We start from the raw sequence: 22,058 nt of genomic DNA on the forward strand, positions 1-22,058 counted from the left end.
AAATAATTTACATGCACTTTGCAAAGTTCTATTTGACAGTTTGGGGGTGGGGTAGAATAGTTGATTAGGTTATGAACAATTGATTTGGGAAAAAAATGAAAAAAGGAATGAAATATAGTGAGAAGTAGTAAGCCAGGTATTAAGAACATCAGGAAAATCTGATGATTTCAGCCCCATGATATATTACACTACATCTTCCATATAAAGGCACACATGTACTGTAAGTACACCATATTGTTTCCATGCTCATGTAGATGTCTACATAAAATTGAAAATGAGTCTTAATATGTGGTTGGAGATATATACTGGCAGAAGGAAAGGAAAATGTGTGCTGTCAATTTAAAGATGCACTCTTTCTGTTCATTTGATGCTTTAAAAACAGACTTGAACTTATCTTTCATCACTGATGGGAGATTTCAATTATTTCCTATTTTGTATAATCTTAAACGGACCTAATCTGGAGACAGGGGAGCACGGGTACGCTCTCTGGGTGATGCATAAGGAGCGTTTTTTCCTCACTGGAGGGCTGTGGCCATTTGGAGGGGAGCGCACAGAAGGGGACATGAGTAGGCGGAAGGTTCAAGCTACCAGAACACACGGTGCATCCTTAAGAGTAGACAGCATGGCGGGGGGCTCAGGCTTGGCAGCCACAAAAACGTTTTTGTGGCAGGGAAGATGCAAGAGGACAGAGTGGAGGAAGAACTACCTTTAAGGAGTGGACATGACATCCCTGTAAGAGATAGGAGAAAGGGAAAAACTGCTACGTTAGTAGGGAGGATGCTCCAGACACAGGAAAACAATCAGCACCACGAGAGAAATAAAACTCGAGGACAACACCCCGTAGGTTTCATTTCCAGCGCAGACAGAAAGCACAGGGGAGAGACAGCCCAGGAGTCAGCATGAGGGTCCAGCAGAGAAGGCAGGCACTGCTCCAGAGGCTCAATAGGGGCAGGTCTGACTTGGCCCTCAGAGGGGTGGGAATGGACTCTTTCTTGTTGTATGAATAATGAACGGACTCGTGTCAGACCACACGGAGCCACGGCCCTTCTCGCTCTTTCTTGTGGCTTTTACGTGGCCACGCGTGACATCCCATCACACAGCTCCACGATAATCATGGATGCTTCTTTTGCTTTGGGTCAATCCATATGATGGAGTAATGGTTTATCTGGTTCATCAAGTGTCTGGGGTAGCACACAGCTAGTTACCCCGGAATTTCATACACGTAAGTCACTACTCTTCGACAAGAATAGAACTAAACCCGCTTACCACGAAACTATCCATAACAAATTTTTTTTCTTGATAATTCAGAAGACTCTTCGGTATCTTGAAGAGCCAAAGACTACTGGTAAAACACAGATTGGGCAGCTCATTAACCACGTTCTGGTTGCCCGAACGCCAGGTGACCAGGTTGGGCTCCCCAGGCGTACTTCTTTTCATCTTTCAACTTCTGTCTTAAAAAAAAAAAAAAAAAACAACCCTCCTGACCGGGTAACTTTACTTTCACAAGAACTAACGTGAGAAAAATAAATTGAAACCATCTTAACAGACAACCTTGTACAAGGAGTCATGAGACGAGTCCTAGAAGTTCATACAGAGTGTGAGTCTGCTTCTGGGAGAAAATTTGAGAAGGAGGCTGGTTTTCCGAACCCAAAATTCCACAGCCTGAAAGCGTCACCATATCCCTGAGCCTGAACAGAGAGGAGATCAGAGACAAACAGATTATACTTTGTGTTTGGAAGGTTTTGTCTACTAAAATAGGAAGCTGGTCAAATATGAATTTTACATCTCTTTGAACAGGTATGGATAGATTAGCCTCTGTTACAGCTTATAATTATGGTCCTTTAAATCTGTAATCATGAATCTATTTATAATTGTTCTCAAAATAGGCCATTTTATTCCAATCCCCAAAGCTCTATTTTAGGCTAGAGATCTTAATCCACATCAAGATTAAAGGCAATGAACAATAGCAACAAAAACATCCTTAACTGAAATGTTGCTGTTTCCCAGAACCTTAGAGGAAATTTAATCAACATTTCTCCTACACCTGATAGAGCTGCCCAATCTCTGCCTTAATACCTCTAGGGATAGAGGGCTCCACGTTGGCTGAGATGCCCTGAAAAGTACATGGTATGGCTTCAGAAGGGTCCTACCTTCCACTTCCATATGAATAGGTCACCTTCTACAGGGAGACAAAAATCCTCTAGCAGAGACACTTCCATACTGTGGCTGGGCAGCTTCACAGCCTTCCAGCAACCACTGGGCAGGTGCTCTTGGACTCAGCTGGACCTAGAAAGACCCCTAAGCGATTTCATGCTTGGACATGACAAACAAACCCAAATCTTTAAAAAAAAAAAAAAATCAGGGGCGCCTGGGTGGCTCAGTCAGCAAAGCATCTGCCTTTGGCTTAGGTCATGATCCAGGGGTCCTGGGATCGAGCCCCACATCTAGGTCTTCCTAACGTTCCAGAGGGACACAAGAGAGACCGCACTTCAGCTGGGTACCTTAATTCACTGCAGAGAGAGCTCGTGCTCTCTCTCTCTCTCTCTCTCAAATAAAATCTTAAAAAAATATCAAAGAAAGGCTTATGAAGTGAATTAGCCAGACTCCCACAGACCCTCTCCTTCCACACATCCATGAGCACTCTGAGGGAAGCACTCTGAGCACACTTTGATGTCAGATGGGAGATGAGGAAGCAAAGAACCTCTGGGCAGCGGGAAGACAGTAAATGTCCGAGAGCTGCCTAAATGTTAAATACCCAGTTTTCAACAATGGACACGAGAGACACTGAATTCATTGAGGTCCTGAGCAATGGCCCTCTCTGACTCCACCTGGTTGGCTTGATGAGGTAGGAAGAGCCACAGTGCCTTGTACATTAAGGCGATGGTCTTAAAGGCCAGAGACCTCACCCATGAAAACAAAGACCATCAAAAAAACCAAAATAAAACACCCATGAGCACCCCAGCCACCACTCCCAATGGGCCTCACAATTGGGAGCCGCCATTTTGAGTTCCTGAGGCCACTGTGGTCTCCATGTTAACACCACGTCATGTCACGAGAGCCATAATCTTCTCAGCAGTGAGGCTGGATCTGTGTCTCAAGAACTGGAGCGACTAGTACCGGGACAAAGAACGAACCTGTGGCCTGAGTCAGACCCCTGCTCATCTATGTTTACTGGGTTCAGGCGGGAAAGAAAGTTCTGCTTCTCCTCTGCTGTGAGGGTCAGGAATATTACCCATAGAGTGGAGACAAAGTAAAAGGTCGCACGTCCCCTATTCCTACTCAGCAACATTCTTAAGACACGGCAGTGAGAAATTTTCCGAACTACCCGTTTCTGGAACCACATGAAGTATGGGATAGGAGCTGGTCCCTCTCTGAGCGCGACCATAGTCCTCATACCTGTGGTTTTGCCTGAGGCTGAAGAGATTTAGGTGTGAATGAAGGAGACTCCCTGGGCTGCAGAACGGCCTCTCCCCTGGAAGGCCTCCGTCAGCTTCCTAGAACACACAGGCTCAGACATCCGCCCCTGGGCTGTCAAGGAAAGCCAGATGGGGCCTGACGTTTAGATTCTGAAGCATCCAGAGCAGGGCTTGTGGTTCTCAATCTGGACACAGGAATGTGGCAAATCTTACGGGTGTGTCCAGCGGGTGAGCAGCCTTAGTCTGCACAAGGACTGGTTAAAAAGGCTTGAGAAGTATGGAAGTATGGGTAGGCTTTGGAAAGCTTGAGAGAGAGGGGAAGGGGGGAGCCTTTCCAAGGGAACACAAGTACTAAGGTACATGCCAAAGCATGATGTGTGCCTGAGGGGGACGGGAACATGGTGTACAGGGAGGGTGACGGAGAAGAGACAAGAGATCTGGGTCCTGCTACACACCAGCTCAAGTTAAGTCCCTTCTGTGCTTTTGTTTTCTCATCAATGATAATTTTATGCATCGCCCCCACTTCTGATATGCTATTATTGCATTATAAACTTTTCCTGTGAGGGACCAGCATGATTTAGGCTTGGGAGGCCAGGAAGCCTCCATTCCAGGGCCTCAGCTCTGCCTTCGTAGCAGGAAAGCAGACCACTGACACCAAACGGATGAGCATGGTTGTTTTAGTAAACTCTATGGACCCTGAAGTATGAATTTCATCTAATTTTCAAGTGTCACGAATATTACCCTTAAAAAATCATTGAAAATATTCAAACCATTCTTATTTCATGGGCTGTATAAAAGCAGGTGGCTGGGTGCCAATCCCCATCTCACTGAATTTGGATACTGGGTGTAAATGAAGTCTGTCCTCATCACCTCCACAACCACTGCAGAACATAAATTTGTTCGCTTATTAGTCAACAGGTCACATCCTCTCCATCAGCGTTTTTCCAACTTTAAAGGGGACAGGAACCACCTGGGCATCTTGTGAAAATGCAGATTCTGACTCAGTACAAGTCTAGGATGGGATCCGAGATTCTGCATTTTATAAGTAGGCTCCATGCCCAGTGTGGAGCCCAAAGTGGGGCTTGAGCTCACGACCCTGAGATCAAAACCTAAACTGAGATCAAAAGGCAGATGCTTAACTGACTGAGCCAGCTGGTACCCCTGAGATTCTGCATTTTAAAAAAAATTTTATTTATGGGGCGCCTGGGTGGCTCAGTTGGTTAAGCGACTGCCTTCGGCTCAGGTCATGATCCTGGAGTCCCGGGATCGAGTCCCGCATCGGGCTCCCTGCTCAGCGGGGAGTCTGCTTCTCCCTCTGACCCTCTTCCCTCTCCTGCTATCTCTCATTCTCTCCCTCTCAAATAAATAAATAAAATCTATAATAAAAAACTTTATTTATGTATTTGACAGAGATATATAGAGAGAGCACAAGTAGGCAGAGCAGCAGGTAGGGGGAGAGGGAGAAGCAGGCTCTCTGCTGAGCAGGGAGCCCGACATGGGGTTCGATCCTGGGATCATGACCTGAGCCAAAGGCAGCCGCTCAACCAACTGAGCCACCCAGGTGCCCCTAGATTTTGCATTTTTGATAAGCTCCCAGATGATACTCCTGCTGCTGGTCCATGGATCATACTTGGAGTTGCAAGGATCTGAAGCACCAGAGTGGTCACCACTTTCTTTTTTCAGGCTACGCAGGGAGTTCAGAATCCTTGGGATTGACCTCTCTAGATCCCCAGTTCTAATTCTTTGTAGGACATGTTCCTTGCGGAAAGAGCAAACAGCATTATGTGGGGGGGGGGTCACCCTTATTCTAGGCTTTTCTCTTTTAAGGGGCTTTGACTTCTTCTTTGGTGCTTGGGCTAGAACCATAGGGACCTGTTATCAGTGCTTAGGTACCATGTCTCTGTTTGTACCAAGGGACGCTGGCTCTACCTTCCTTCCAGTTCCTGACAGGCTAATCCCCTGTGGTACCAGGGCCTGGGTACACATGGATAGCTGCTTTTAACATTTAATATTAGGCTTGCCCTGTTTATTGAACTGGCAACATCCACCCTTAAGGCCAACCCCACAGCTACAAACACAAGGCTTTTTATGTCATTTCAGGAATCCATTAGGATGGAACAGATAGCTGGAATGTACAATCTTTTTCTGGTTTCCCACCAAAGTCATTTCCATAAAAGAAATTAAACCGAAAGCATGTTGCCAATGCTATGACATAAATGCATTCACCCTCCCTTACAGACTAATCAGAAATTCTGTGCAGTTGCTTTTGGAAGCTTTCTTTGAGTCTGCTCGGTTGAGTGGTAGTGTTAACCTCTGTTGACAAGGATCTAATGAATGCGTGAAAGTGGTTTCAAACACTGAACCTTGTCTTATCTCAGTTTAAGATTTTGTTTCTAAGACAGAGCGAAATATAAAGATAAAAATATTCTTCAACTGATGTGCATTTTATAGACTTTCCCCCCTTAATAGCACACAGTTCAAAAAGTAATTAATTAAGCTATTTAGGGACCAAAATGAATAAATAAAAAAAAGCAGAATTTATATTGGGGCACACAGATTTTCTGTTTTGGGTCCAAAAGGTCACTGGAAAGTACTCAGGTTTCCATGGTAACAGTAGCAGGCCCCATCAGATCAACAAATAGCTACAATTTATCTGAGGGTCTCCAATGAACTATTTTCTTTTTTCTCATCCACAGAAGAACATTCTGAATTAGATAAAGTCTTCAGAGACAATGGAGGCTTTTTGGAAAATCCAATTTCAGCAGTAGTAACCAGGAAAATGCTTGCTTGCTCGTTCCACATATAACCTAGCAACGGAGTCTCATCAATGTTGATTTAAATACTTTAATAGTAAGTGGATCATATTAATTTGTTAATTAGTAATAGGGATAATCTCAAAATGTTTCCCCGGAATAAATAAAAGTAGATACATGTGTGTTCTTAAGGCAATCTGCAGAGTCTCCGGGGTGATGCTTCTTTCCAGCAGTTTCTGGACCTCTGTCACCAACCCCACAAAGCAGCTCATTCTTATGAAACATGCTCATCAATTTTATTTTGGCTTCTTTTGCTTTAGACCCTGCTATGGTTCTGAATGGTCACAAATACAAAAACTGTGAGGACACAGACCTCATGGAAGCCACTGGTAATCTTGCTTCAGGTTCTGACCAAGGGACATTTTGTAGAATCTATTCAAAAAAGTCTTTCAAATCAAACATTTCAGTCATGGTAAGTTAGTGTCACCTTGTTTCCAAAATATCTGTTAAAACTACTGTAGCTCATGGATTCACAGCCCTTAGGTAATACATTTAGTATAGTAACCGAGGTAAAGCAACTTTGTATCCAAAAGGGAGGGTCCGATGAGGGCTCTGACCCTCTGCTCACAGCTTTCCAACTAATCAGACATTCTCAGTACATTTCAGTGGGACTTCTGGGACTACTGTTAGAAATGTGCATTATTAAATTATTAGGTAACTCAAATATTATCCCAGCTTTGTTACATCCTTCTAACAATTATTTAGTCATGCCAAAAATACACCCCTCCCCCCCCCACACCCCCACACTTAATCTGGGTCCAGCAACATGCCCAGAATCTTGAGAGAATCCATTTTCTAAAACCCAGTTCTCTTGGATACAGATGATTTATAAGCCTAGGAAAAATGCATTAGCAAGTCACTGGTTTTGCATTTCACCCCATGACAAACTATTTTTCTTGGGAGGAAATGTTCCAGATTAGCCCTGTCCAATAGAAATACCATGTCAGCTCCATATAGAAATTTAAATTTCCTACTAACCTCATTAAAAATATAACCAACAGGTGAAATTGATTACAATAATGTTTAATACTGACATATAAAAGTATATAATAACAGATTTGTTAAATATAGTGTTAACCCAATATATCCAAGATATTATTTCAATATAGAATCAGTATACAGATTATTAATGAGGTATTTTACACTCTTTTCTTTTTGCTGAGTCTTTGAAATCCAGTGTGTATTTCATAATTAGAGCACATCTCAATTCAGACTGGCTGCATTTTTAAGTGCTCAACAGACTCATATGGCCAGTTGGTTACTGAATTGAACAGTGCAGGCCTAGAGGATTTTTCAAGGTAAGGGAAAATGCAGCTATTCACTCTTTGGAATTTAGGATTTTGTGATTATGTAGCTGATGATACATTCAGACCACTAAAGATGAACAGGCTTGGTTCCTATGGGCTGACCCTATCCAACGGGTCGAAGAATTTCTGGTGTTCCTCGACCATCTGAAGATAAAAGCTGGGTATGAAGTCAGATCAAGAGGGTGATGATGGTCTGTAATTGGGGAGGATGAGAGTTATTATGAGGGCATCAACTTGAGGTCCTGGGGCAGAGCACAGATGACCCATGGGCAGGGCTCGGGCTGAGGGTGGCACCAGCAAAGCTACCAATCGGGTTAGTATTCAAGTTCAACCCCCCCTGAAATGTTGCCTGTATAGAAAACAGAGCCAAAGCAGAGATGGGTGGGAAAGCCTGCCGCTGAAAATATCAAGAGAGAACTGGAGTTTAAACTTCAGGCTCTAGAAAGTGGTGAGTGTTGGCACAATCAATCTACTGGTCTGTTCTCAGGAATGAATCCTTGACAAAACTTCTCAAAGCAGCTCTCTCGAATGCTCTTGCCTCTCTGTTAGCACCTCTTTGCACATACAAGTGTAGTGTCAGAGTTTGTAAGTTTTCATAAATATCAGTCTAAACCAAATCTGAGTAAGTGTATTTTATATATAATCAGCTACGATGAAAGCAAAAAAAAAAAAAAAAAAAAAAAAAAGTCCTGGCTAACATTTACTGAGCACTTACTATATGCCAGGTTCTAGGCCAGGCAAACTTAACACAAATGAGCTCATTTGATCCTCAGAGCACTGCTATGTAGTAGATGCTACCACGACCCCCCAAAAGGCCTGATGAAAGATCAGTGAATTTAAGCATCTTATCCAAGGTTACTACTAGTAAGTGGTATAGCCAGGATGTGAAATCACGATTATTTCAAATTATATCCTCTTTCTAGAATACCATGCTGGAACATGGAGTAACGTGCCCAAGTTCATGAGACTGGGATGTGGACAAGGCAGGATCTGAGTTCCAGCAGCAGGGCTCCCATGATGCAGGACCACCCCTCAAACGCACGTGGTCTGAGTGCTTGGCAGTCCCCCGCTGCACTCTCTGCTCTTTTCACCTTTGTCCCCATCAGCAGCATACCTCCTGCTCCTGGGGAGGGGCGGGATGGGAGGTGGTAGTCAAGCCCTCGCCCCAAGAACTGCTGCCATCCTTCACACTTGATCATAAACTTCTCTCTTTAGGGAACTCTGCAAGGAGTTCTCTGTAGAGAGCTCACACACCTTTCAAGCAATGCTGCAATTTAAAGGCATTCATCGCGGGGCACCTGGGTGGCTCGGATGGTTAAGCATCCGCCTTCGGCTCAGGTCATGATCCCAGGGTCCCGGGGATGGAGCCCCACATCGGGCTCCTGGCTCAGCGGGGAGCCTGCTTCTCCCTCTCCCTCTGCCTCTCTCCCTGCTCATGCTCTCTCTCTCTCTCTGTATCTCTGTGTCACAAATAAACAAAATTTTTTAAAAGAATAAAAAAATAAATAAATGCATTCATCTTGTTCTCTTGAATCCTGACACTCCAGAGAGTTATTTATGATGTCTCATCTGCCAGCTCCCTAATGGCACGTTGCTTTCCATTATTTTCTGACAACAGAAATATTCCACCGCAGACAAAGCCCAAAGCACGTTGCCTCTTGGCGATCTTAATTCTGCTAAAAATGTGTCTGTTTTGCTTTTTAACTTTTTTCTTTTTTGATGTTAGATATTAACTTATCCTAGAGTAGAGCAGCCATGGAAGGCTGAAAAGGCTCAGGTGCTTTTAGCTTCTCATTCTGTTCTACCTTAATTCTCTAAATGACGAAGACAACAAAAAGCCTCAACCATCGGGCAAAAGAGAATGGTGTGGCCTCCTTTAAGGAAAGCTGCCTGGCTTTTCTACAGTAGCATCTCCAATAACTGTAAACAACTTGTGGAGGAGACCAGCAACCCCACCAGTAGAAAGGAGTTCATTTAAACTCCATTTGCAGCTAAAAGTCATCACAATACAAATCAGAGGGGGTGACTGTAATACTGGAGCAAAATGAGAGAATTCGGCGTTGACTGTGTTAAATACTGAAATATGACATGGGAAGAGGCAGGTGGTGGTTTTCATGGACTCCTGAGCCTGTGCTCAGGTGCTGTGGGCCTGAGGAGCCAGGTCCAGGGCTCAGGTCATTAGCCCCATCGCTCCATTTCTCTATGGGGAGGATTGGGGAAGAAGGTCTTGGTTAGAAAGAAATCGCCCCAAGGGCGAGGGTCCAAGCCTTAGGAGAAAGGCACTGCATCAGAGGAGAAGGGGAGGAGGGTGAACAGGTGGGGGGCTGGAGGGGGGTACAACCCTGGGAGGAAGTGGTTGGCTCCAAAGAAAGGGCTGGAGAGTGGTCCCACAACGTGCCTCTACTTTTTTCCTCTCCTGAACCTTCTTCCCTTGTTCTTATTTATTTATTTTATTTATTTTAAAGATTTTTATTTATTTGACAGAGAGAGACACAGCGAGAGAGGGAACACAAGCAGGGGGAGTGGGAGAGGGAGAGGCAGGCCTCCCGCCGAGCAGGGAGCCCGATGCGGGGCTCGATCCCAGGACCCTGGGATCATGACCTGAGCCGAAGGCAGATGCTTAACGACTGAGCCACCCAGGCGCCCCATTCTTATTTATTTTTAAAAAGGTTTTTATTTATTTGACAGAGTGAGAGAGCGAGCACAAGCAGGGGCAGCGGCAGAGGGAGAGGGAGAAGCAGACTCCCCGCTGAGCAGGGAGCCCTATGTGGGGCTCGATCCCAGTGAGTAAGAAAAGGGTTAAGGTATAGACAGGGAGAGATAGGGGACCCCTGGCTGGGCTCTGAGACTATTCCTGGCAGGCAAAAGTGCTAAGCCAGAGTGAACAAGAGAAAAGGAAACAAGACCCCCTGGCCTTGGATGTTGGGAATATTTTTCTTTGGTAGCTACGGTGTATCACAGAAAATGACCAAACCTCAAAGAAATCAGTCATTAAGGATGTTATCAATAGTCTGTGCTCAAACCAAGATGGTACAAGAATCTCAAGGCCACAAGCTTCCCAGGCAGTTCTCAATAGAAGACTGCCATGGCAACCCATCCAGGACCCCTCTCACTCTAGAGAGCTGCTTCTCTCCTTTCTGCTCTCACCTTCACTTCATAAACTTTCACTTCGCTTCACCCTTTTGTGTCTGCGAGATTCATTCTTTGACTCCGTGAGCCAAGAACCCTGTGATCCTATAACACCAGGACCCCAGAATCCTGACCTGAGCTGAAGGCAGATGCTTAACCAACTGAGTCACCCTGGCACCCTCCCTTGTTCTTGATTCTAGGACAATTCCATCTCTGGGGGTAGACGTGGCCCAAATGGCTCAAGGGAAGAATCAACCAGATTGATGAAACACAACACAAACATGCTCAAGCTCATGAATCACCATGGAGACAGACAAATGACAAGAAGATCCTCTGGAATGGTTTTAAATGAGGAAAAGATGTGGTCAGAAGATACTTTTCTTCTAACTAGAAAGTTGAATGCCGTGCATAACTCCCTAGGCATAGCTCAAGAGGCAAAGGATTCAAATCTCAGATTTTGTAAAAGATCCAAAGGGCATTAGGACACCGACAAAGATGCTGGAGTTTCCTGTGAATGCCATCACTAACAAACCAATGGCTCCATTTCTGGGGTGAACGCTTAGGATTATTACTTGGGTTCATTCTTGGTGGGGCTCATGTAACACATCTTTCAGATGTGCTCACTTTCGAGTCTTTGCTCAGGACCCTCTGTCAAACGACCACGCTGAGAAACATCAGTGCACACTGACTCCTCGGGCTGAGACCCCTCTTAACCCCCTGACATCCTGCTTCATCCAGAGATTACCTAACCCACTGCCAGTTACACCAAGTTCCCAATTCGCCCACACATTATGTACCAGAAATCCATCTAAATGTAAATGAAGATCTATTTCCTCATAAAAACAATATTATAAATGGTCATCAGGGTTCATCAATACGCTTCTATTTCATCATGTGGCTGGACCATAGGACACAGAACATGACCACCATTTAGAACACGATTCCAACATAAAAAATAAGGAAAAGAAAAGAAAAGAAAAGAAAAGAAAGAAAAAGAAAGAAAGAAAGAAAGGAAGGAAAAGAAAGAAAGAAAGAAAGAAAAAAATTTTTTCGGGAAGCTCCAGAAATTAAAAAAAAAGTGCCCTCTGTAACCCAGTTTCTGCAATGAAGCATATTGAGGATGATGATAAAACACTTGTATGAAAGTCTGCTTTTAGGAAATTTCTTATGACAACCTAATTTCATCTTTAAAACAATATCATTAAGTAAATACTATTAATATTCCCATTTACAGTGAAGGACATGCATAGGGAAGCCATGTGGTTAATAAATGGCAGGACCAGGATCTGACTACATAGAGACTTCGGGCTAAACCGGGGGTTAAACTATGGCTCATGCGCCAAATCTGGTCTGTCACCTGTTTTTATAAATAATGTTTTATTAGCACACCACTGTGTCCATTTGTTTACACCTTGTCTATGGCTGCTTTTCTGGCACAAAGGCATATAGCCGAATGGTTGTGACAGAGACCCAGAGGCCTGCAAAGCCTAAATTATTATGTGACCCTTTACAGAAAGTTTGCTGAACTAGGGCTAACCAACCATCCTCTGGGCCACTTCTCAGGGAAGGCGGGCCGTCTCTCCATCACTGACAATGAGCCTCATTGCAGGGAATGGGGGCCCAGAAGAAGCGAGACAAAGGAACAGGAATCCAGAGTCTTCTCAATTGGGGGGGAGGGGTCCTGGGGAATCACTGACCAGCACAGGGGGTTATAATAAGCTTATTTCTCAAGAAGCACCCTGCCTCATTCCCAAAAAGATCTGAAGCAGGGCCCAAAGGTAGAGACGTAAGCTCTGCAAAGAGGGGAACTGTTTGCTTTATTCATTGCTGGAGCCTTATTATGGAACAAATGAACAGACACAGAACTTATGTTTGTGAATCAGGAACTATGTGTACTTTATTTGAAGACAAATGGGGAACAGGGTAAAGGCCCATAGATGCACTGTCCATGAACACTGTGGTCAAGGTTCTGATTTGTTTTTTCTTTTAGGCAGATAAACTGCTCGAGGGGGACAATGCATTATGGGATCAGGTCATTTCCAACCATCTTGGGATTTCCTTGGCTCCTAAGAGCTTTACTCACCGATCATTCTGTTTGCCAGGATTCTAGAATCAATAATAAATTTGAAAAAAATTTTTTCCTTGTTATCAAGATAAATGCTAACACGGTGGCATGGGCTGTAAATGCTCATTTGTTTGGATTTTTCTTCTATCAGATTGAGTGACTTTTGATTTCTGGAAGAGGATTCGAAAACCACACTTAGCTATTAACTCTTTCTAGAAAACAAAGCTGGACACAGAAAGAATAACCCTGTAGACTCTAGCTGGTGTACAACACCCCTGAGTAATGCCTGTCCCTAAAAGGACTAGTCATCATGCTGTATTTCATCCAGACATGAGTCACCATGGAACTTTAAATTAAAAATTTCAGCTGAATCATACTGTTACCAGAGGATGGGAAAGTACCTCTGGAAGAGCAGGCAGGGGAGAAAGGGACCTGGATTATGGAAGGTAAGTCAGGATGGCAAGTATACGGAGAGATGTGGACAGAGAGGCGAGGTCGCAGACACTGGGGAGCAGTCATACCGTGGCCGGGGATGGAGAGGGAGAAAATCGGGTGAGCGATGGAGAAAGTTCCCCAAATTGCACTCTGGTGCCAGGTGGCACCCCGTATGGGAAGGCTGGCTCTGACCCAGAACTGCTCAAATGTGGACACAGCCTTTCTGCCCAGGCACGCTACTTCCTGACACTTGGATGCTGGGGAAATATTACAAGTTTCACGTTTACAGACCTCAATGGAACACTGCTACATGGTAAGTCCCACCTGAAGTCAGATCTGAATGTTCTATTTTAAATACGACACAACAGCTGTGGGAAAATTCTCAGCATCTCCTTGACCCCACCATCGAGGGGCTTTCTGCCTGGTCTCCTGCAACTCTAAGTAAATGAGCTACTATAATTCCAGTAAAATCGAAGGAGCTGCAAGAGGTTTAAAGCAAAAGCTGTGATGTAGTTCAGGCAGGTGCTTTGAGCACAGAAGCCTGGAAGCTGGACAGCAGAGGCTCATGTCCTTCCCTGCACTTGCCCTTGAGCAGGTAGAATTCCAGTCCAAAGTCCATGCCCAGGAGGGAGCACCACAGGAATGGCCTCTAATGAGCCTCTAGAGAGAAATGCAATTCTGGCCTCAAGCCCTCTGACCTAGCCCCCCACCTTTTTTTTTTTTTTTTAAGTATTGAGTTCTGACCTTTATAAAAAGCTAGACTCACTGCCCAGGAAAACAGGAAGGTTACTCACCAGGAACCCATGGAAATGAGGCATAAAAGGTGGGTCAATATTTCTCCATCAGCAAAGCTAAGTCTCAGACATTTCCAAGAGTGACTACCATCATGTTGCCCCAGTACCGCCCCTCCCTCAACTGTGTTCTATACCAGCAGTTTCTGACCCATTGGTTGCTAATGACCTACAACTACAGCATGAAATTCAGCAAGGGTCTGTTTAGCTTCTCAGCAATCTCTCCTGCCTGGGACATCAGAGTAGTGCTGGTGCTTGGGGTCCCAAAACTCTCTGGAAAGGTCCATCCTTCACAGAGGTGGTGTGACGTTGGGGATGGGGCTCCTGTCCTGAACTATGAGGGGGAGGTGGGCGTAGATAAAGGAAGTGAAGGAAAAAATAATTAGAGAAACAGGCCTGGCATCGATACTTGAAGCTACCCCAAGCCTTAATACATCTTTGCACTTGAATGCCTCTAAATATTAATAGGGCCCTTTGGAAAGAACTCCACTTTATACATAAATATATTTTTTTTCTATTTTTTTTCCTCCTATATTTTTTAGGAGCAGAGATTGCCAGCTGATTTCTACTGGCTGAATTTTACCTGTGTCTACATCAAGAGATGTGTTTGGCCTCCACCAAGCTCTGAGTTTTAATTAGCTGTCAATATTAAAAGAAGTCAGAAGATGTCTTACTAAAAAAAAAAAAAAAAAAAAAAATTGTGTTTTTGGCTTCTCTTGAAGAACCAGAAGATCTGACGGCACAGGACCCTCCTCGGCGTGGCAATAATCAGCTGCTGCCAAGCAGCAGCGGCTGCCCCCTTTGGACAGGGCTTGTGTTCACCCCCTGCCCCTGGTCCCCACCCTGCTGTCACCAATCCTGAGGCCTGTTGTTTGCTGCCATTTAGTTATATTATTTGTGACTCATTTATGCTCCCAGGGCAACCAGGGGCTTAAGGTCAGGGCTGTTTAAGTATTTGCCATCAACATCCACTTTCACCAAGTATCAGCCTGCCAAAAGCACTTTTGAACACTTTTATGTCTTACATCCTTAAGAATTCATTCTACCTCAATATGATCTATATATTTCTTTGGGACAAACCTTCATTTTGGAGAAGGAAACAACAGAGGGACTAAAACAAAACCATTGGCATCTCATTAGTGCCGACCTTTCAGCCACAGTTCAGTATCTCCACACGCACACACACACACACACACACACACACACACACACACACACGTGTACACACACGTGTTTCTTTAGGGGGCGGGAATTCCCGGGAATCCTAATTAGCCTGAGGAAGAGAAAGATTCAAAAAGGAATTAACCAGTTACACAGACTGTGATGGCTACCGTACGAATCCCGTGGACAGCCAAGATGCAGGTGATTAGAGAAATAGAAAAAATTAGGAGCTGTGACCCGGAATGTAAGGCAAGTGCTTAGAGAAAGGAATGTGTATTAAAAGTGGAGATGTCTGGTGAGTAGAGACAAGTATGGGTAGAAAGAAGAAAGGGAGGGAAGTAGGGACAGAGGCAGAGGGAGAAAGAAGACAGATGAATCTGGGAGGGAAGGCAAACACAGACACTCAATGGGAAGGAGACAAAGAGCTGGCCTTTTCTAAAGATCTGGAGCAGAAATGGAGATGCCGGCCCGAGAGCTTAATGACACCCAAACCACCTCCCGAGTTAATGCCAAAATGTCCTCCTGCCATTTGGAGAAGCACAGTCCTTCTTTCTAATGAGAATACCGCACTTGGAACCTTGCCTGTCTCCCCGCTGACGTGCCAACCAATTTCTTATGCAGAAATCAACCATGCTTATTTCTGGGATAGCTCTAGTCCCCATTCTCGCCCTGATAATAGGCCTCACATGTTAACACAGCTTGCAAAGGAAGGGGATTATGCAGCACTTCTGTTCTTAAATAAAGAGAAAGATTAACACTTAGATTCTGTCTTCCAGCAGGTGTACCCACAAGACTCTGGCCCTTCCTGAGGCCAAACTTCCCAAAGAAAAGACGGTTCCACTAATTTCGTTGATATTCTCACCTCGAATTTCTGCCTGAGCTCCACGTTGCCTTCTTCATCCCCTTCTGGAATGGGTACGTTGTAGTACTCACCTTCCTCTTGGTTAAGCAGCTTGTACCTTTGGGAGACACAGGAGGAGAGGAGGGTGAGAAACACCGCGTTTCTACCACAGATACAGCAACTCCTCTCCTTGGACCTCCGGGCCGGCTGTTTCTGAAATGTGTCCTGTGGGGAGACTATAGCCAGATAACTTCACGGCCGATGGTCATTTTAGACGGAAGCCGGTTTGTCTGCTGAATCTCTAAGGGCTCTAACGCCTTCAAGACTATCAACCTTTGGCTGACACATACATATTCAACCTTGGGCATTCTTACCATCCACTGGCCGGCATCTTCATCAGCTCCGAGACTCCAAAGGAAAGGGATCCCATGAAATCATTCCTTGTTGTTCGATCCCAGTCCCAGATTTCTACGGACAGCCGTCGGTCTTTATCCGAAGGTTTTAATTTGCTACAAAAGAGAGCACGGGCGCACACAGACACACAGACACACAGACACACACAGTTATCTAGAACCTGGTTTCTTGGGAGCCACACCCCATGGTCATGACGGGAGTCCGAGATTAAAAAACCAATAGTATATTCGATTCACTTCCTGGGGCTCCCCACTGCCAACAGAGTACCCGCCCCCAGCAGCCAAAGCTCCAGACGAGCGGCTGGCAAACTAACACCCACAGGCCAAATCTGGCCCGCCGCTTGTTTTTGTAAATAAAGCTTTACTGGAACACAGCCATGGGCTTTTGTTTACATACAGTCTACAGTCTACGGATGCGCAGAACTGCGTGTGGTTGCAACAGACTGTATGACCCAGAAAGTCTAAACTATTTACTAACTGGCCCTTTACAAAGCTTGCCAGTCTCTGTTCTATACAAAAGAGCTACGTTTCCAGTCATCCACAGAGAAACCACTTCCTGTGTTCTAGTCTGCAAGGAGGACCACTGGCTTATGCTCAACTGCAGGCAGTGCTTTCTTACCCCTGGTGGTTTTATGACCCCCTCTCCCCTCCCACGGCCCCCTTCCTTCTTTCTCTTTTACCATCTCTGCCTCTGAAATCCTGGCACTCCCTTAAGCTCCATTTTAAATGTCACCTCCTCCAGGAAGTCTTCCCTCTTTAAAGGTGAGGATGATCTTCCCATTTCAGGGGCAACAGCATGTGACTCCTGTATTCCTTGTTTTAGAAATTATTATTTAAATTCTTACCTTACCTTCTCCAATAACCCTCAAAAGAACTCAAGTCCATCAATAAGTGGGACATACCTTATACATTTTGACATCATCCTTAACATAAATGCAGTTTTTTGCACACAGGAGGTACTGATAATAATTTGGGGCCTGCATCACGTAACTCTTGGTTACCATCCACCAAAACAGGTGATGACCGTGACCTCTTAGCAGTGGTCTGAGAAAGTCTTAGGAATGAAGTGATGTTTAAAGACATTTACAACAGGTCCGCCCCATTATCTCTCACAGTGAAGTGGGCAGGTTTGTGATGTGTGGGGAGAGAATTCAACTGAGAAGACAAAACTTACAACGTAAAGGACTCATTCCATTGGGGGTTTAGTGTGGAGCGGATGGTTTTGGTTTTCTGTTTGCTTTCATTCTTCGGATCAGGAATAAGTTTCAGCTTCACATACGGATCTGAAAGCCCATTTGGATCCATAGGAATTAGATTTTTTGCATCTCGTACTGTGAAGAGAAAAGGAAAGAGGATCAAATGTTATAAAAAGAGAACTGACCTGTATTGCCCAGTGTCCTGTGTCAAGACCCAGCTGAATGACAGAGACGCCAAGATGGTGTTTAAAGGGAGAGGAGGTGAGGACCAAAAAGCTCTGATCTTTGATATGAGAAAAGCTGTCCGCTGTCCTTGCTGCCAGAGACAATGGGCATCACGCGGGCCCTGTGGTCAAACCTTGGGACGGCAGCGTCGGCCTGGATACCTCATATGAGAAATGCAGAAGCCCGGGTCCCTCCCCAAAGCTGCTGCAACAGAATGTGTATTTAAACAAGATCCCCAGGTGCTGTTTGCAGCCCTTCTCCAGAACTGGTCCTGCCCCCCACCCGGCCCCCCAAGCAACCAGCCAACCCAGGCCATGGTATTGCATCACTTGAACTCCTGAAAGGATTCATTTCTTTTCTTTGTAAAGGCCAGTGACTTCCAATCTGGCTGTACACTGGAATCTCTTGGGAGGGGGTTTAAAAATCCCAGTGCTAGGATGCCTGGGTGGCTCATTTGGTTGGGCTCATTGGTTGGATCCCAGGGTCCTGGGATCAAGTCCCACATCAGGCTCCTTGCTCAGCGGGGAGCCTGCTTCTCCCTCCCCCTGCTTGTGCACACACGCGCGCTCTCTCTCTCTCTCGGACAAATAAATAAAATCTTAAAAAAAAAAAAATCCTAGTGCTCCTGAGGCACCTGGGTGGCACAGTCCATTAAGCGTCCGACTCTTGGTTTTGGCTCAGGTCGTGAACTCAGGGTCATGAGATCGAGCCCCGCATTGGGATCTGCACTCGGTGGGGAGTCTGCTTGTGACTCTCTCTTCCTCTCCCTCTGCCCCTCTCCCTGCTGTCCCTCTCTCAAATAAATAAATAAATCTAAAAAAAAAAAAGTCCAGTGCTCACAGCTAATTTAGAATCCCTGAGGGGTGTGGTCCATGTTCTTAAGTGCTCCCCAGGTGATCCTACGTGCAGCAGAAGAGCCATCGGTGTGTCTGCCTGTAACACAGAATATGCTCCACAGCTGTGCTATGCCTTGTTCTGCAATGTGCACACGTGTCCCCAGACCAGTAGCACCCGGGACATCAGCTGTGCACTCATCACATGTGTGGAATCACAGGTCCCGCCTCAAAATTACAAACTCAGGACTCTCACTTTAGCCAGACCCCCAGATGATTCCAATGCACACCCTAGATTGAGACGCACTCATATGGGAATCCAAAATGATGAGGAGGAAAGGCCGCTTCATCCAGAGAGGGAGGCATGCTCAGAGATGTAGCTAGCAGGGGCTTGTTACCTCTGGGGGAACGGGTAAAGCCACTGCATGGAAATGGGACAGGTCATTACCTAGCACTCTAAGAAGGGACAGAAGCCCGAGCCTGCCTATCCCAAATGTCTTCCTCACCATCTTTGGATGGCATCTTCCCCAACATGGCTGATACTTCCCATCATCAGGGTCGCTAATTAGCCAGATGCCATGAGTACACATCAAACTGGTTCTCCCAGCGTAGCCCCTGGACCAGCAGCATCGGCACTACTGACTGAGTCAGAACTCTAGGGGCCAGTACAGTGGTCTGTGTTTACCAAACCTCCTGATTCTGATGCACAGGGGAGCTGGGGAAACACTCTTCTAGCCTACCAGTACAGATCATCAGTTGAGGGCGACTGTTAAATGAAGTCCTTAGAAGAAGGTGCTGGGATTGGCAGTGGACAGAGATAGAGGAGGGGCTGGAAGGATGTTAAAGATATTGGGTCCCTGGACATTGCCCTAAGTCACAGACCAGCACTGCCCGTTATCAGCCTGGGGACACACGGAGCGCCCGTGCCTGCTGGTGAATGGCCTTACACCCTCCTTGTCTGGAAGCCTTAGCACAGGCAGGTGACAGGACCGTATCCAAATGGTCTGAGTGGGGAGTGGGCTGGTTCATATCTACTAGCCACGGAGAAGCCAGGCTTCTGTTCCTCTTATTCACTTATGCTTTCCAAGGATTATTATCCCCATTATTATTATTATTATTGATCTAACCTCATCCAACTGGGAGTGGGTAGAACATTAAGCAAGCTCAGCACACCTGCTTTCAAATCCTGCCCCCCTCATGTACTCCCAAGCACTGGGAAACATAAGTTCCTGAGCCTCTGTTTCTTCCCTTAGGAAAGTGAAGAGGGGCTCATTCCCAGTGAGACAGGATTGTTGGGGGAAGTAAATTGTACATAATTGTACATAACTTTATGTGCTTTAGACAGTTCGTGGCTTGGAAAATGGAGGGGAAAAAGGATACCACGACGTGAGTGCTTACTCTGCAGAGTCCCCCACTGCCCACAATCTCGAAATCTTCAGTGGCATTAGGAGGTCTCCAGGGGACCTGGCTGTCTGAGAATTCCCTCAAACTCATGCTGAAGGTTTTTCAGTGCAATGCAGAAGATCCAGCTTCCTAAAACAGCAACCCAAGTATCACAAAAGATGAAAAGTTTGAGCATAAAAATAGAGGTCTCCCAAGAGGAACGGGAAGGGGCCAAAGGTCTCTTTCCAATTAAGCACTGGAATGAGAATCAGAGACTTTGTAAAAGGCAGCTAAAGCCTGGAATGTCCACCACGGAGGCTACAGCCCAGATAAACTAATGAGGAAGCAGAGAGGCCACCAAGAGTGTTGCCAGTTACAGAATGATTATGGGTGCTGGCTTTTTCATCTTCAATTTCTGGTCCTGACAGCCAGCACACACAACATCATTTAAGGCTGATCTCTTCTGAATGGTGATGAGTTATAGTCTTGATGGGATTTAAAGCTGTGGGCTTCCTACAGAGATACCATGATTGAAGTGGAAAATAAAAAGAGTTATCAATTCCAAATGTCACTGAAGTAGACAGTGAGTCCAAATTTCAATTTCCCATTGCAGTGGAGAACAGCCTGCCTGATGTGTGATGGACTCATCACATGCCAGGGCACGTGAGTCAGGCCTGGGAGCAACGGACTTGGGGGCTCCCATCAGCTCAGATTGTGGGCTCTGGGGCCAGGCTGTGGGCACCTGAATTCTGGCTCTGCCACTTTGTGGTGCCATAACCCCGGGCAAGATCTGTAACCGCCCGGTGCCTCAGTTTCTGCATCTGCAAAATGGTAGCTCCCTGGGAGGATTCTATAAGCTCATACACGTAAAGTGCTGAGACCAGTGGTAGGCACACAGTGAGAGCCCAATAATGATTATTATCTTTGTTGTTAATACAAGTCGCTGGCAGAGAGCACAACCCTAAAGGCTTAGATGTTCTGAAACTGGACTGACAGCTTATGAGTTGGCAAGTGAATGCCGTGAAGAACAGTATGACACGGAAATTTTCTAATGTGGTTGCAACCACGTGGTGCCGGCAATGTCTTAACCTGAGCAGCAGTGGTGGTGGGCATCACTAACAGGAGTAGGTGCAGGGAAGTTAGGGAAGAGAAAAGAAGAGCAAAACAAGTAGGGTGGTGGATGAGGAGGGTGAGAGGCAGGAGAGAGAAGAGAATGCAATCAGGACGTAGGGTCAGAGGGCAGTGAGGATGCAGCCCCCGACGGGGGGTGGGGGGGAGGTGATGGTGGCTGGGTACACGAGGGCAGCGGATCTCCAGCTCAGCTGCGCATGAGCAGCAGATACCGATGTCTGGGCCCCACCCCCACAGGGTCCGATTTAATCAGTCTGAGCTGAGGCCCAGGCGTCGGCATCTTTGAAGCCTCTCAGGTGAGTATTACATGATGTCATCCCATGCACCTGGCTGTCATTCTCAAAGTGTGGTCCCTCGACCCATGTCACAGGCATCTCTTGAGGGCTCAGTATATTATTCATATAAAAAAAATTCACTCACTTTTTAACACTCAACATTTAAGTGGGTTTTTAAAAATTTATTTGAGAGAGGGGGTGCGCCTGGGTGGCTCAGTTGGTTAAGTGTCTGCCTTCGGCTCAGGTTATGATCTCAGGGCCCTGGGATCGAGCCCCACATCGGGCTCCCTGCTCAGCGGGGAGCCTGCTTCTCCCTCTCCCTCTGTGTGCCTTCTCTCTCTCAAATAAATAAATCTTCAAAAAAAAAAAAAAAAGAGTTCTTTAAAAAAATAAAAATAAAGAAAAAGGAAATGTGTCACTCTGATAAATGGAAAACCAAGATTGTCTGCTCTAAGGAGAAAGGAACCATAGAGATAAATACAATGAACATCTCTGTTAGGGTTCCCTCCTTCCAGCTGACACACTTGCCTGAGGCCTGCTCTTCACTACAAAGGGGAAATTAAAAAGCAGGGTTGAGCGTTCAGGATATATTCCAGCCCCAGGGGGAAGTCCCTCTCTCCACTTACAACTGAGAATGAAGGAAA

The 22,058-nt window shown here is 45.7% G+C and overlaps 1 protein-coding gene across 4 annotated transcripts in view; it reads right to left on the reverse strand.

The window, feature by feature from the left end:
- Positions 1–22,058, reverse strand: part of PRKCA (protein kinase C alpha) — a 392,291-nt gene that overhangs the window by 70,185 nt on the left and 300,048 nt on the right. For all 4 annotated transcript variants that reach the window (XM_027625641.2, XM_027625640.2, XM_035724576.1 and 1 more), the window contains 3 exons: positions 17,546–17,702; positions 16,333–16,467; positions 15,980–16,076 (listed from right to left, as the gene is read on the reverse strand). In XM_027625641.2, the coding sequence (XP_027481442.1) occupies positions 15,980–16,076; positions 16,333–16,467; positions 17,546–17,702 (389 nt within the window). The remainder of the gene's footprint in view (positions 1–15,979; positions 16,077–16,332; positions 16,468–17,545; positions 17,703–22,058) is intronic.

Source organism: Zalophus californianus, chromosome 16 (assembly GCF_009762305.2).
Source record: "Zalophus californianus isolate mZalCal1 chromosome 16, mZalCal1.pri.v2, whole genome shotgun sequence".
NCBI lineage: Eukaryota > Metazoa > Chordata > Mammalia > Carnivora > Otariidae > Zalophus > Zalophus californianus.